Source organism: Schistocerca serialis, chromosome 5 (genome assembly GCF_023864345.2).
Source record: "Schistocerca serialis cubense isolate TAMUIC-IGC-003099 chromosome 5, iqSchSeri2.2, whole genome shotgun sequence".
NCBI lineage: Eukaryota > Metazoa > Arthropoda > Insecta > Orthoptera > Acrididae > Schistocerca > Schistocerca serialis.
Genome location: NC_064642.1, coordinates 820291238 through 820308561, shown reverse-complemented (window position 1 = coordinate 820308561; position 17324 = coordinate 820291238). Strand labels below are relative to the sequence as shown.

Here is a 17324-nt window from a genome sequence, read left to right as displayed (position 1 = left end):
GAAAAACTAAAAACCATTGCTGATTTTACAATGCATTATAAGAATTGAAATAAAGAACCTCATCCCAAAAAAAAGGAGATACTACATACTGATCTTGCCAAAAGCCAAGAAGTGATTCTTCTTTGTGTTGTAGCTCCCAGGGGCACCCTGGGACGCTCTCTACGTGAGGCACCTTTGGGCAACTCTGTGAGTCATGGCTCGTGATTTGTTGCACAACACTGAGCCATACCACAGGCAGTTGTCCGCATGTGGCCATGGTGCTTCTAGTGTAGTACAAAAAGCAAACAGATATTGAAAACATCTGCAGCCAAATTAAAAATGCAAAATTTGTGGATATATGAACTTGGAAGAAGATTCCACACAAATCATGCCCTCCGTCTCAACAGAGTGGAAAAGAAATTCATTACTTGCAAGATTTTAGAAATAGTTGGTAAAAAATTACACCTGAAGCACAACATCTCGGAAGCCTTACCTTTTAAAGACAAATGCATTGTGTCTAATTCTATAAATAATAAGTGTCAGGTAACAGAAGTGGTATCTCTCAAGACTAGCAGTGCACCATTTAGCCCCATGCCAGATAAGACAGGAAACTATAAAATGGAAACAGCCAATGATTCTGAGCAAAATAAGGTAATCTGTGGATATGATGGAGAGCAAGAAGCCAACAACAGCAGCACTAATCAATGTATATCACAGGAGTAGAGAACATTCAGATGTCAATATGACACAAAAAGACTCCAAGCACCAGCACAGATGGCTTTTTATGGGGAAAAAAACACAATGTCCAGTCAGTCACAAACAAGGTTTGGTGAGGTTTCGCTAAACACTCAACTTCATTTTGACAGTGCTCTGTGTTTCTTAGAACACTGGTAAAGGCAGATCAGATTGCTTCATTTTAAGTACCAGGCTAAACACTTGCAAACTGCTTTTGTAGAAAAAATCACACAAATGTAGGTACTGCCATTTTAATTAAAAGTGGATTGAAATTCAAAACTATTGACAGTTTTCAGTGCCTCAGTGCAGAAAGAGACTTTGAAGCAACAGCTGTAGGAATCAGTGGCGCAAATACCGTTGTCATGTGTATCTATCACTCTTCGAATGGGAAGTTTGAGGCATTTATCAACGAACTTGAAATGTTACTAAATAGGATGCACATAGGCTAGAAATTAATAGTACAGAGTGGGGATTTTGACACTGACTTTCTTGCAACAAGAAGGAAAAAATAATTGTTGTGTGTGTGTGTGTGTGTGTGTGTGCGTGTGTGTGTGTGTGTGTCTATATATATATATATATATAAAAATAGAAGGAAACATTCCACGTAGGAAATATATATCTAAAAACAAAGATGATGTGACACACCAAATGAAAGTGCTGGCAGGTTGACAGACACACAAACAAACACAAACATACACACAAAATTCAAGCTTTCGCAACAAACTGTTGCCTCATCTGGAAAGAGGGAAGGAGAGGGAAAGACGAAAGGATGTGGGTTTTAAGGGAGAGGGTAACGAGTCATTCCAATCCCGGGTGTGGAAAGACTTACCTTAGGGGGAAAAAAGGACAGGTATACACTCGCACACACGCACATATCCATCCACACATACAGACACAAGCAGACATATTTAAAGACAAAGAAGAGCAAAACAAAAGCGCTGGCAGGTCGATAGACACACAAACATACACACAAAATTCTAGCTTTCGCAACCAACGGTTGCTTCGTCAGGTAAGAGGGAAGGAGACGGAAAGACGAAAGGGTGTGAGTTTTAAGGGAGAGGGTAAGGAGTCATTCCAATCCCGGGAGCGGAAAGACTCACCTTAGGGGGAAAAAAGGACGGGTATTCACTCGCACACACACACACACACACACACACATATCCATCCGCACATACACAGACACAAGCAGACATTTGTAAAGGCAAAGAGTTTGGGCAGAGATGTCAGTCGAGGCGGAAGTAAAGAGGCAAAGATGTTGTTGAAAGACAGGTGAGGTATGAGTGGCGGCAACTTGAAATTAGCGGAGGTTGAGGCCTGGCAGATAACGAGAATAGAGGATATACTGAAGGGCAAGTTCCCATCTCCGGAGTTCTGACAGGCAGGTGTTAGTGGGAAGTATCCAGATAAGCCGGACGGTGTAACACTGTGCCAAGATGTGCTAGCCGTGCACCAAGGCATGTTTAGCCACAGGGTGATCCTCATTACCAACAAACACTGTCTGCCTGTGTCCATTCATGCGAATGGACAGTTTGTTGCTGGTCATTCCCACATAGAAAGCTTCACAGTGTAGGCAGGTTAGTTGGTAAATCACGTGGGTGCTTTCACACGTAGCTCTGCCTTTGATCGTGTACACCTTCGGGTTACAGGACTGGAGTAGGTGGTGGTGGGAGGGTGCATGGGACAGGTTTTACCCCAGGGGGGGTTACAAGGGTAGGAGCCAGAGGGTAGGGAAGGTGGTTTGGGGATTTCGTAGGGATGAACTAAGAGGTTACGAAGGTTGGTGGACAGCGGAAAGACATTCTTGGTGGAGTGGAGAGGATTTCATGAAGGACGGATCTCATTTCAGGGCAGGATTTGAGGAAGTCGTATCCCTGCTGGAGAGCCACATTCAGAGTCTGATCCAGTCCTGGAAAGTATCCTGTCACAAGTGGGGCACTTTTGTGGTTCTTCTGTGGGAGGTTCTGGGTTTGAGGGGATGAGGAAGTGGCTCTGGCTATTTGCTTCTGTACCAGGTCGGGAGGGTAGTTGCAGGATGCGAAAGCTGTTTTCAGGTTGTTGGTGTAATGGTTCAGGGATTTGGACTGGAGCAGATTCGTTTGCCACAAAGACCTAGGCTGTAGGGAAGGGACTGTTTGATGTGGAATGGGTGGCAGCTGCCATAATGGAGGTACTGTTGCTTGTTGGTGGGTTTGATGTGGACGGACATGTGAAGCTGGCCATTGGACAGATGGAGGTCAACGTCAAGGAAAGTGGCGTGGGATTTGGAGTAGGACCAGGTGAATCTGATGGAACCAAAGGAGTTGAGGTTGGAGAGGAAATTCTGGAGTTCTTCTTCACTGTGAGTCCAGATCATGAAAATGTCATCAATAAATCTGTACCAAACTTTGGGTTGGCAGGCCTGGGTAACAAAGAAGGCTTCCTCTAAGCGACCCATGAATAGGTTGGCGTACGAGGGGGCCATCCTGGTACCCATGGCTGTTCCCTTTAATTGTTGGTATGTCTGGCCTTCAAAAGTGAAGAAGTTGTGGGTCAGGATGAAGCTGGCTAAGGTAATGCGGAAAGAGGTTTTAGGTAGGGTGGCAGGTGATCGGCATGAAAGGAAGTGCTCCATCGCAGCGAGCCCCTGGACGTGCGGAATATTTGTGTATAAAGAAATGGCATCAATGGTTACAAGGATGGTTTCCGGGGGTAACAGACTGGGTAAGGATTCCAGGCGTTCGAGAAAGTGGTTGGTGTCTTTGATGAAGGATGGGAGACTGCATGTAATGGGTTGAAGGTGTTGATCTACGTAGGCAGAAATACATTCTCTGGGGGTCTTGGTAACCAGCTACAATGGGATGGCCGGGATGACTGGGTTTGTGAATTTTAGGAAGAAGGTAGAAGGTAGGGGTGAGCTGTGTCGGTGGGGTCAGGAGGTTGATGGAGTCAGGTGAAAGGTTTTGTAGGGGGCCTAAGGTTCTGAGGATTCCTTGAAGCTCCGCCTGGACATCAGGAATGGGATTACCTTGGCAAACTTTGTATGTGGTGTTGTCTGAAAGCTGACGCAGTCCCTCAGTCACATACTCCCGACGATCAAGTACCACGGTTGTGGAACCCTTGTCCGCCGGAAGAATGACGATGGAATGGTCAGTCCTCAGATCATGGATAGCTTGGGCTTCAGCAGTGGTGATGTTGGGAGTAGGATTAAGGTTTTTTAAGAAGGATTGAGAGGCAAGGCTGGAAGTCAGAAATTCCTGGAAGGTTTGGAGAGGGTGATTTTGAGGAAGAGGAGATTGAATAGTTTTTTAAGGTGGAGGGTGGCATGCTGTTCTAATTTGCAGTTGGCCTGTAGGAGGATGCTCTGGACAGCCGGTGTGGATGTGGGAGAGGAAAGATTGAGGACTCCTGGTTTCCCACCCCCGGAAAGGCAACTCACTCACCCTTCACAACTTTTCCAGCAAACCTCAACCTCCTCTCATTGCACACAGACGCAGTCTCTCCCATCTACTCAATCTCCCACTTCCAGCCCCACTCCCTCCAAAACCTCAAAATTCCAATCAACAGAATCTGGAACCACAACACCCTAATTCAGTACTTAACCTTTCCTCCAAACCTCTCTCCCAATCCGAAACCTCTTTCCTATCCAAAGGCCTCACCTTCAGCCCCACTCCCAGATTCAACCAAACAGCTCTCGTCAAAGATTTACTGTCCTACACTCGTACTCTCTGCTGGAAATATCGCTTTGCCATGACGAAAATTGATCCTAATCTTACTCCTAATGATCCAACTCCCCAAGACACTATCCAAATTGAACCCTGCCTGGAACAGTTATGTCCTCCATCACAGCGGGACCCACCTCCTCTTCCTCAAAATCACCCTCTCCAAACCTTCCAGGAATTTCTGACTTCCAACCTTGCCTCTCAATCCTTCTTAAAAAACCTAAATCCTACTCCCAACATCACCACTGCTGAAGCCCAGGCTATCCGAGATCTGAAGGCTGACCGGTCCATCGTCATTCTTCCGGCGGACAAGGGTTCCATGACCGTGGTACTTGATCATCGGGAGTATGTGACTGAGGGACTGCGTCAGCTTTCAGACAACACCACATACAAAGTTTGCCAAGGTAATCCCATTCCTGATGTCCAGGCGGAGCTTCAAGGAATCCTCAGAACCTTAGGCCCCCTACAAAACCTTTCACCTGACTCCATCAACCTCCTGACCCCACTGACACACCGCACCCCTACCTTCTACCTTCTTCCTAAAATTCACAAACCCAATCATCCCGGCCATACCATTGTAGCTGGTTACCAAGACCCCCAGAGAACGTATTTCTGCCTAAATAGATCAACACCTTCAACCCATTACATGCAGTCTCCCATCCTTCATCAAAGACACCAACCACTTTCTCGAACGCCTGGAATCCTTACCCAGTCTGTTACCCCCGGAAACCATCCTTGTAACCACTGATGCCATTTCTTTATACACAAATATCCCGCACGTCCAGGGCCTTGCTGCGATGGAGCACTTCCTTTCATGCCGATCACCTGCCACCCTACCTAAAACCTCTTTCCTCATTACCTAAGCCAGCTTCATCCTGACCCACAACTTCTTCACTTTTGAAGGCCAGACATACCAACAATTGATGACATCTTCATGATCTGGACTCACAATGAAGAAGAACTCCAGAATTTCCTCTCCAACCTCAACTCCTTTGGTTCCATCAGATTCACCTGGTCCTACTCCAAATCCCATGCCACTTTCCTTGACGTTGACCTCCATCTGTCCAATGGCCAGCTTCACATGTCCGTCCACATCAAACCCACCAACAAGCAACAGTACCTCCATTATGGCAGCTGCCACCCATTCCACATCAAACGGTCCCTTCCCTACAGCCTATGTCTTCGTGGCAAACGAATCTGCTCCAGTCCAGAATCCCTGAACCATTACACCAACAACCTGAAAACAGCTTTCGCATCCCGCAACTACCCTCCCGACCTGGTACAGAAGCAAATAACCAGAGCCACTTCCTCATCCCCTCAAACCCAGAACCTCCCACAGAAGAACCACAAAAGTGCCCCACTTGTGACAGGATACTTTCCGGGACTGGATCAGACTCTGAATGTGGCTCTCCAGCAGGGATACGACTTCCTCAAATCCTGCCCTGAAATGAGATCCATCCTTCATGAAATCCTCCCCACTCCACCAAGAGTGTCTTTCCGCCGTCCACTAACCTTCGTAACCTCTTAGTTCATCCCCATGAAATCCCCAAACCACCTCCCCTACCCTCTGGCTCCTACCCTTGTAACCACCCCCGGTGTAAAACCTGTCCCATGCACCCTCCCACCACCACCTACTCCAGTCCTGTAACCCGAAGGTGTACAAGATCAAAGGCATAGCCATGTGTGAAAGCACCCACGTGATTTACCAACTAACCTGCCTACACTGTGAAGCTTTCTATGTGGGAATGACCAGCAACAAACTGTCCATTCGCATGAATGGACACAGGCAGACAGTGTTTGTTGGTAATGAGGGTGGCTAAACATGCCTTGGTGCACGGCTAGCACATCTTGGCACAGTGTTACACCGTCCGGGTTATCTGGATACTTCCCACTAACACCAACCTGTCAGAACTCCGGAGATGGGAACTTGCCCTTCAGTATATCCTCTCTTCTCGTTATCCGCCAGGCCTCAATCTCCGCTAATTTCAAGTTGCCGCCGCTCATACCTCTCCTGTCTTTCAACAACATCTTTGCCTCTTTACTTCCGCCTCAACTGACATCTCTGCCCAAACTCTTTGCCTTTACAAATGTCTGCTTGTGTCTGTGTATGTGCGGATGGATATGTGTGTGTGTACGAGTGTATACCCGTCCTTTTTTCCCCCTAAGGTAAGTCTTTCCGCTCCCGGGATTGTAATGACTCCTTACCCTCTCCCTTAAAACCCACATCCTTTCGTCTTTCCGTCTCCTTCCCTCTTACCTGACGAAGCAACCGTTGGTTGCGAAAGCTAGAATTTTGTGTGTATGTTTGTGTTTGTTTGTGTGTCTATCGACCTGCCAGCGCTTTTGTTTGGTAAGTCTCATCATCTTTGTTTTTAGATATATTTTTCCCACTTGGAATATTTCCCTCTATTATATATATATTTACCTCAACAAGAATTGCAAAAACTTATGCCACTAATGTGCACCAAAAATTTGTTAACAAACCATATACAGCGAAATGTATAAATATAAATTTCATTGATCATGAAGCCCAAGTAGTAACACTGTCAATATGTTTACAACCCAGCCAAAACCATAAAAGAACTGTGACTGCAAGAAGGTTCAACACACACAGCATAGAAACATTCAGTCACTTATTATCAAGAGAAAGGCAGGAAGAGGTTTTTCAGGGTTATGACATCAACAGAAAGTTTGAAAAATCCTCTGACTATTTCAACTATCATTTTGAAACAGTATTTCCTCTCAAAACCTGGGTGGTAAGGAACATAAATCTAAAATCAAAATCATGTATAACAAGAGGCATAGAAGTCTCAAGCAAAACAAAAAGAAAACTGCTCACTTACCAAAAAAAACACAACTTATCCCCTCTCCTTAACATTAATATTACAAAACATATTCAGATGTGTAGAAAAGTCATACGTCGGGCAAAAATTATGGCCAATAATAAGGATATAGTAAAAAGGAGTGTTACTGACCCCAACAGATTGCAAATCTTTTCAGGCAGTACTGTGAAGACAACACAAGGAAGCTAACAATTAATCAAACCAACAGAACAAAGTGAATTCTTGCCTCCACTCAATCTATCTCTACGATACATCCCGGAATGAACTCATTTACATAGCAAAAACCTTCAGAAAAATGGCCTCTGGAATTGATGGTATTCCAGACTTTGTCATAAAGGAATGTATTATAACCATCGCAACACCCCTTGAAGAGATAATCATCTCTTCAATCTCGATAGGAAACTTTCCTGACCATCTTAAATTGCTAAAATGATACCTGTTCTTAAAAAGATGATGAAGCAAATTTGGAAAACAACAGACCATTCTCATTATTATCAGTTTTTGCCAAACTCACAGAAAGAATCATATACAGCAGATTAATGGAATTTTTGGATAAGAACAAAATCCTTGCTCGAGCTACGACTAGTGTCGCATATAATTTCTTACAAAATACTCTAGAAGTACTGGATACTAAACAAAATGCTGCTGGTATTTTCTTAGCTCTAAGCAAAGTTTTTGACAACTTGGACCACAGAATCCTATTGGAAAAATTAAAAAAGTAAGGAATTACAGGCACCGTGTTAAAATGGTTCTCCTCATACTTGACAAATTGGAAACAGAAAGTAGTAATAACACATGAAGTAAATGATAACACGAGAACACATTTTTCAGATGCAGGAATAATCAAAAGAGAAATCCCTCAAGGACCCATTCTTTGGCCTATCCTTTTCCTCCTGTGCATAAATGACCTAGGTCTAAGCATAGAATCACAAATACATACCTTGTTTTCAGATGATATTAGCATTCAAACAAAGCTACAGACCAGCTAAATGACTGGTTTGAAGGAAATAAACTAATAATAATAAACACATCCAAAAAACTGTTCTCAATTTCTGTTTAAAGGGGGAAGCGTGTAACCCCCCCTCCACCCCCCATGACAATAAACACCAGTGGAATTACATCCTCACTGAAAAAAAAAAATTGGGCATATGGCTTCAACATGATTTTAAATGGCACACCCATATTTTTTTTAAAAAAAAAGAGGACACAAGAAATTATGCTACAGCCTACGTTTACGTGCACACATGGCAAGCTACCATACTGTTCACATTGTATACTTTGCCCAGTTCCACAGTATTCTACAGTATGGAATTATATTCTGGGGTAGCACATCTGCCAATTCAGTCATCTTCTCAACCCAAAACAGAGCTATGAGAGCAATACACCATGTGCAACAGACTGATTCATGAAGGCTCTTCAATACTTCCTCTCCCCCTTTTTTTATTCTAGAAACTTGTAAATATGAGAGTAAGAATTCCAAAGAGATAGATGACAATTTTGCAGGGAAAGCAGATTGCTATTTACCGTAAGGAAGACACGTCAAGCTGCGGACAGCCACAATTAAAAGACACTTACATAGAGTTTTCTGACACAGCCTTAATCAGTAAAAGAGATACACACACCATTCACAGACACAAGCAAGCACACCTCACACACACACGGCTCCCAACTCCAGCATCTTGGGCTGGAATGCAACTATCACGTGGGATGCAAGCAGCAACCTGGAGGGGGCAGGGATGGAGAAAGGATAGCATTGTACGAGTGGAGAGAGAGAGAGAGAGAGAGAGAGAGACGAATGCTGTCTGGTGGAGTGTGCAGGATCTAGACTGCCAACAGGCATAGCATCAGGAGGGTGTGGGGCAGGGAGGTGCAGAAAAAGGAGCAAAAAAGGAGAGGATAAAAACTTTAACATGAACATAATACCAGGCAAAAAGACAAACTCCATGTCCAGTCAGTAAGGACAACATACTTTAAAACCCCCACTAAAAATAGATCAATGCAAACGTACAATGTTTGCCATGTAAAATAAAAGTTATTTCTTCATCCTCACTGTTTCATAAATCTCTAAGGGCATTCTTATTAAATCGCTGCATCTATGCAGTGGCAGAATTCTTAAACCATGTGGAGTACAATGGACTTGAAGCAAGAATTTGCAAAAACTGCTACTGCTGCTAAAACAAGATCAAATAGAATGAATTTATTGCACTATTAAAATACATTTTAACAATATTCTGAGAAGTAAACTTGCTACTCATCATAAGGCAGAACACACCTAAACAACTTAATCTTCTGAATATGCTAATATCACATGACCTGCACTGCATCAATGAAAACCCAACAAGACAGTCTGCCTGCCTTGATAATGTAATCACAAATGTTGAGACAAATCAGTATGAACTAGAGCTCCCCAATACTCATTTTTTATCAGACCATAAAGGTATTTGGTTAAAATTGATAACAAAAGAGCCAGCATCTGTCTCCAATAAAATTAAGTACATTAGGCTTTTGAATGAAGAGAACATTGATAACTACATAACACAAATAAAGATGACAAATTGGAATTACATTCTGCTGGAAAGTAATCAGATTGAAAAAGCATTTACATTATTCATTAGTGCATTGTCAGATACATTTAAAACTTGCTGCCCTAAAGTAATGAGAAAAAATAAGGAAACTATGAGGAATTGTGGTCTCACATCAGTGCATAACTGGTTCACACCTGACCTACAAAGGCTCAGGACTCTGTTAATGGTTTCCTATGACAAATCAAAAAATAGTGAAGCCGAAAAAGCAAACTACATAAGTTTGAGGAACAAATACAAGGCAGAAATTAGGTTAAGCAAGTGCAAGGCAAATGATGATTATATTAATAAGTCCCAAAATAAATGCAAAGCAGCCTGGACTGTTATCAAGACTCATCTGGGTAGAAATAAAGATGTTAACAAAAATAATTAATGTGATGCTTGTATCACACTGGATGATTTCAACACCTTCATTAATGCTGCCAGTATGAATAACAGTGCTGCAAATGAACATATCCATAAATGTGACAACAACCATATCTCAAATAATAGAAATTCATTTCTACAAAATTTTGAGGGTATGGTTCCTGTGTTTAAATGGAAAGAAGTAAAAGTAACAGATATTAAAACTGCAATATCAAAATTAAGTTACTCAAAATCAGAAGACATTTATGGTCTCTCCAATTTTGTAAAAAAAAAAAAAAAAAAAAAAAAAAAAAAAAAAAAAAAAAAAATAGCGGATGTTTGTCAGTGGCTGTTTCCCTTCATCCTTAAAAATGGCAGTCATTACTCCACTGTACAAGAAAGGTGACAAGTCTTGTCCTAATAATTACCGTCCAATCTCCCTTGTACCGACATATCAAAAGTAGTGGAATATTGCATACAGCTCCAAATCAGTCAACATCTGTCTGTGAATAATATTCTTAGTGATTCTCAGTATGGCTTCAGGTGCGGCCTGTCAATGGCAAAAGCAGGTGAAGATGTTGTTTCATATATATTGTCATCATTTGAATCAGGACTATCAGTTAATGCCACTCTAGTGGACCTCAGCAAGGCATTTGACTCTGTCAGTCACAGGATACTATTAGAAAAACTGCACTGCTATGGTATTAGAGGCTCAGAACTATCTCTGATCAGATCCTATCTGAGTGACAGAAAACAAATTGAGCATTTTAACAACATGAGATCAAATGTCTTGGATATCATGCAGGGTGTACCACAAGGCTCTGTGTTTGGACCTTTACTTTTTATAATATATATAAATGAATTGCCCAGCACCATGTTATGTAAATCCACACTCTATGCAGATGATACAACTTTTGTTACAGCAGGGAAAGATTTAGGAAAGTGAGGCTCATCTCAGAGCAGCCATCAAGTGGTTCCAACTCAGTGACTTGCATATAAATCATGATAAAACTGTAAATATTCACTTTAGCTTGTGTGTTAAGAGTGATCAGACTGATTGTGTCTCAGCTAAACTACTTGGGATCCATCTTGACTCAAAATTAATGTGGAAGAGTCATACCGATTATATTTGTACTAAGTTAGCACGTGTGACATATTTGTTAAGTAAGCTAAGGTCATGTGTTAGTTATTACTCAATGCATACTATGCCTTTTTCCACACCCATTTAACATATTCCACTTCGTTGTGGGGAAACTCACCCGGAGCAAAACAAGTTTTCATTTGGCAAAAGAAGGCAGTCAGATGCATCCATGGAGTCAGAAATAATGAGTCTTGTACACCATATTTCAAAAATCTAAAAATACTAACAGTTGCAGCCCTCTTTATACTAAGTTGTCTGATACACACAAAAGAAAACCAACACAGTCACAAATTACGACAATCTATCCATCACTATGACACACGTATAAAACAGCAAATTGACATCCCAGTTGCTAGACTAAAGAAAACTCAAGATAGTTACAGGTACATGGGAGTAAAGCTATTTAACATGTTGCCAAAAGAGGCACATAATGTGTCACTGAATCAGTTTAAAAGTGTCACAAAGAAATGGCTTAGAGAAATAGCTTTTTATACAATAGAAGAGTTTATAATGTACACTAAAGATGATCTTAAGTACTGGTACTAATATAGTTTCACTTAGATTAAACTTATACATGTAAATATAATGCAAATACCTTGTGCAGCATCAAGGACAAATTTTTGTATCTTATTAGACACTAATGATCTAAAATATATTACACCATTTCTGCTAGTTATGTAAACTGTATATGTACACAAATGAAGACATCAATTGCATTTAAATGCCTAAAGATGGATAATAAAATAAATAAAAAAATAAATATAGTGGAGATGCTGAGTCGCACATGGGGGGGGGGGGGGGGGAGATTTTCAAGCTTTTGGACAATGGCCTTCGTCAACACACACACACACACACACACACACACACACACACACACACACACACACACATGCACACGCAACTCACACACATGACTGCACAGAAACCACACTGCGAGCAGCAGCACCAGTGCATGATGGGAGTGGTGACTGGGTGGGGGAAAGGAGGAGGTTGGGGTGGGGAGGGAGAGGGATTGTATAGTGGGGGTGGAGGACAGTGAAATGCTGCAGGTTGGGTGGCATGCAGGTGAGAGGTGCGGGGTGGGGGGTGGGGGGGGGGGGAGTAGTGGAAAGGGTGATAAATACAGAGAGATAAATAAAAAAGAAAATAAAATAAAAAAGGACTGGAGTTGATAGTCTCCCATCGGGCACCTCCCCAGGTGGCGAATAGGGGAATGCTCTCCAGATATGGAGGGTACCGGGGAAATAATATACCCGGGTTGGACCAAAACTATCAACTGAAATCCATTAACATCTGCCTGGTATCCAGTGGTTAGGGGTCACAATCTGTTCACGTAGATGGTGCGGCTCCAGCAGCCTTCTTGATCTCAACAATCAAGTCGTATTCCTCATGATATTTCCTCGGAAGGACCACCACCTAGTTAGTTTTGAACTTGAAAATCAAACATGATGATAACACAAGGAATGAATCCACTACCCCGGGCACCAGTCGCAAGGCTGGCTTAACCTGGTCATCGGATTCCGGGGCACCAGGAGCATCATGTTGCGCCAAAGGTTGAGAACCAGATGATGTCCAAATTGTTACACACAAAACAAAGACACTTCATCGGTACATCGGTGCTCTCTTCAAACTGGGCAAGATCAAACAACTTACAGACATGCTGCAAAAATTCAAGATCAAAATCCTTGCAATCCAGGAAACACAATTTACAGATAAAAACCATTTTGACACAGACAGCTACAGGATCTAAAAAGGAAAACCATCAATTAAAACTAATAAGAAAGAACTCAAACAGTTTGGTACAGCATTTGTAGTCTACAAATCCATCAGTGACTCTGTCATTGACTTCCAGTCTGCCTCAGAATGTATATCAACACTCTCCGTCAAATCGGCCAACAAAGCATATACCTTGATCATTGCACACGCACCCACAAATAACTATAACAAGAAGAACCCCCACAATTGTCAAACACGATGTAATCATCTTGTTAGGCGACTTTAAAGCACATTAAGGCAAAGAGAAAACATACAGGAAAATTACCGGAATCCATACAGCTCACAAGAGAACTAACAAGAATGGGGAAAGATTGATAAGCTTTTGTGAAAATTTCAGCCTTGTAATTATGTCAACACAATTCAAAAAACCCAACAAGAAACTGTATACTTGGAAGTCACCCAACACAATGTTGGGTGAATTCCAGATAGACAATGTGGCCATCTCCAAGAGTAACACAGCAGAAATTCTGAATGTGAAAACGAGAAGAGGGTTTTTTGAATCAGACCACCATCTTCTGCAGATAAAGACCAGATTACAACCCAACAAAAAAAAAAAGCCAAAACTAAACAAACTGATGAGACCAGACCCCGAATACATAAAACTCAACAAGGAAAACATCTTACAGGAAATTAGTCAGACAAACGCAACAAAATGGACACAACTTGTGGACGTCCTCAAATTCGCGATGAAATTGGGTCAACCCCCGAGGAGGGGAAAACACAGGTGGTGGAATATAATATGTGACCAAGCAATAGAAGAAAGGACCAATGCCTGGAAAAACTTCAATAGTCACAAAACATCAGAAGAATGGCTACAATTTCTAGTAATCCGAAAACAAACATCGAAAACTATTCGTAGGGAAAAAAGAAATTATGACAAATGGCAACTAGATGAGATAGAACAAGACTTTAAGAAGAACAACACCAGGAATTTTTATAAGATGTTTAAAGAACCTATTGCAGGATACCAGCCATCCAATCTTTGCTTCAAGAAACTGGATGGTTCACTAGAAACTAACACGAAGAATAACTGCCAAATCCTCACAGACTATTTCAACAAACTTCTCAACTGCAAAAGACCTACAGAGGATATTCATTACCAGACATCTACACCAAATCCCACCGCTAAACCACCAACCATCAACAAAATAGTAGAAATTATCAAGACACTGAAAAACAATAGAGCCCCAGGAGACAATGGAATTATTGCAGAACCATAGAAACTAAATGATGAAAGATTAACAGGAAAAATCCACAAAATAATATTAAACATTTGGGAAACAGAACAGATCCCTTCTGAATGGAAATGCGCACTCATCCATCCACTCTACAAAAAAGGGGACAAAACTGAACCAAACAATTATAGGGGTATCTCACCTCGTGCCGGTCACATATAAAATCCTATCAAAAGTTCTCATGAATAGATTAGAAGAACAAGCTGACCCACAAATAGGAGAATACCAGGCTGGTTTTCACAAGGGATGATCATGCATGGAATAGATCTGGAATCTGAAAATGATTCTCCAGATGAGAAACACCCAAAACACAGTGGTCACTTTTGTAGATTTTAAAAAGGCCTACGACTCAATAGACAGAGTAGCGCTCTGCAACATGCTGGAAGAATTCAGCATTGACAGAAAGACAACAGCAATCATTTGGCAAACATTAACTGACACAGTCTCCAAGGTTAAATTTATGGGGGATATCTCTCAACCATTTGAAATCCAAACTGGAGTGCGACAGGGTGACGGACTTTCGCCATTACTCTTTAATACCATTCTTGAAAAAATTATCATGAAATGGGAAAAAGAAGTAAAAGGAATCCAAAGCGGCATTAGAAAAGATAATAAATTCAATGTGAAGTGTTCAGGTTTTGCAGATGACCTTGCAATCCTCACAAATAATAGAAGAGAAGCCACTAACACCATAGAGAAGTTACACGAAAATGCACAAAGAACTGGCCTGCAAATTTCGTATGAGAAAACCCAGTACATAGAAAGAGTGCCACAAGACAAACTGCCTATTGTGACAACCTATGGGAAAATCGTACAAGTACCACATTTTAAGTACCTGGGAGAAATCATCCAGCCATCAGGGATCCTAAAGGCCAATGAGGAAAGAATAAAAAAACTACATAAAGCATATAGACTCACGTGGAACTATTATAATAAAAAAACACAAATAGGTGGGCAAACTAAAATCAAAGAAATAGAGAAACAAGAAAGAAAAATTCTCAGGAAAATTTTTGGCCCAATACATGGTCAAGGAATCTGGAAGAAGAGACCAACATCAGAATTATATAAATACACAGACAAGATTACAGATACAATAAGGAAAAGAAGAATGCAGTTCTACGGACATATCCACAGGATGAATGAAAATAGAATTTCAAACCGAATTCTTAAAGTCATCAACTCAGGCAGGGGAAAAACAAAATGGATAAAATAAGTTGAAGAGGACCTCAGACAAGCACACATAACAGTAAATGATGCAGAAAATAGAACTGAATTCAGGAATATCATCAAAAAACATAAATTTGACACCACAACACAGATGAGACCAGGATGCAAATAGACAGTGGAATGAAAGAAACAACACAGTAAACACATGAAGAAAATTTGGGCTTAGAAAAAACATGAACAATCATCATAAAGGAATTCAAGTTCAAATACTCTCTTTAAATGGGAATAATCGAAAATAATAATAATAAAAAAGGACTGGGTGTGGTGGTGGAATGACGGCTGTATAGTACTGTAATGGAGAGCAGGGAAGGGGCTGGATGGGTGAGGACAGCGACTGACGAAGGTTGAGGCCAGGAGGGTTACGGGAAAGTAGGATGTATTGCAGGGAAAGTTTCCCCCTGTGCAATTCAGAAAAGTTGCTGTTGGTGGGAAGGATCCATATGGTACAGGCTGTGAAGCAGGCATTGAAATGGAGGATATCATGTTTGGCAACATGTTTAGCATCAGGGTGCTCCTCTTGTTTCTTGGCCACAGTTTGTCGGTGGCCATTCATGCAGACAGACAGCTTGTTGGTTGTCATGCCTACATAGAATGCAGCACAGTGGTTGCAGCTTAGCTTGTAGACCACACAACTGGTTTCACAGGTAGCCTTGCATTTGATGAGATAGGTGATGTCGGTGACCGGAGTGGAGTAGGTGGTGGTGAGAGGATGTATGGGACAGGTCTTGCACCTAGGTCTATTACAGGGGTATGAGCATGACGTAAGGGATTGGGAGCAGGGGTTGTGTAAGGATGGACGAGTATATTGTGTAGGCTCAGTGGATGGTGGAATACCACTGTGGGAGGGGTAGGAAGGGTAGTACGCAGGACATTTCTCATTTCAGGGCACAATGAGAGATAATCGAAACCCTGGTGGAGAATGTTATTCAGTTGCTCCAGTCCTGGGTGGTACTGAGTTATGAGGGGAATGCTCCTCTGTGGCCAGACGGTGGGGCTTTGGGAGGTGGTGGGAGACTGGAAAGATAAAGCACAGGAGATTTATTTTTGTACAAGGTTGGGAGGATAATTACAGTCAGTGGAGGCTTCAGTGAGACCTTTGGTGTATTTTGAGAGGGACTGGTCATTCATCACTGCAGATGCGTCGACCATGGGTGGCTAGGTTGTACGGAAGGGACTTCTTCGTATGGAATGGGTGGCAGCTGTCAAAGTGGAGGTATTGCTAGTGGTTTGTAGGTTTGATATGGACGGAGGAACCGATGTAGACATCTTCAAGGTGGAGGTCAACATCTAGGATGATGGCTTGTTGGGTTAAGTAGGACCAGGTGAAGCAAATGAAAGAGAAGTTGTTGAGGTTCTGGAGGAATGTGGGTAGGATGTCCTCACCTTCGATCCAGATAGCAAAAGTGTCATCAATGAATCTGAACCAGGTGAGGTGTTTAGGATTCTGGGTGTTTAGGAAGGATTCTTCAAGATGGCCCATGTATAGATCGGCATAGGATGGTGCTATGAGGGTGCCCATAGCCATAGGCCATAGGTAATGCCTTCAAAGGAGAAGTAAAAGTAAATTTTAATGTTGCACATAACGTGTTTGGGGGGGGGGGGGGGTGGACATGCATGCATGCGCAAGTAACATAATACCATCCCACGATCTGTAGAGATTTACTGGATGAATAGATAAATAAATTCTATATTTGGAAACCACAATAAAAATCAGATAGTGTTGTGAGGAATAAATATGAAGAACAGTTGTTTTGCTATAAAAC

The 17324-nt window shown here is 41.9% G+C and overlaps 1 protein-coding gene across 1 annotated transcript in view; it reads right to left on the bottom strand.

Annotated features, from left to right (window-relative positions):
* The window catches only part of LOC126482248 (radial spoke head protein 4 homolog A), a 469316-nt gene that overhangs the window by 73788 nt on the left and 378204 nt on the right, over positions 1 to 17324 (bottom strand). The window contains exon 12 of the mRNA XM_050106228.1: positions 4538 to 4558. Within this exon, the coding sequence (XP_049962185.1) occupies positions 4538 to 4558 (21 nt within the window). The remainder of the gene's footprint in view (positions 1 to 4537; positions 4559 to 17324) is intronic.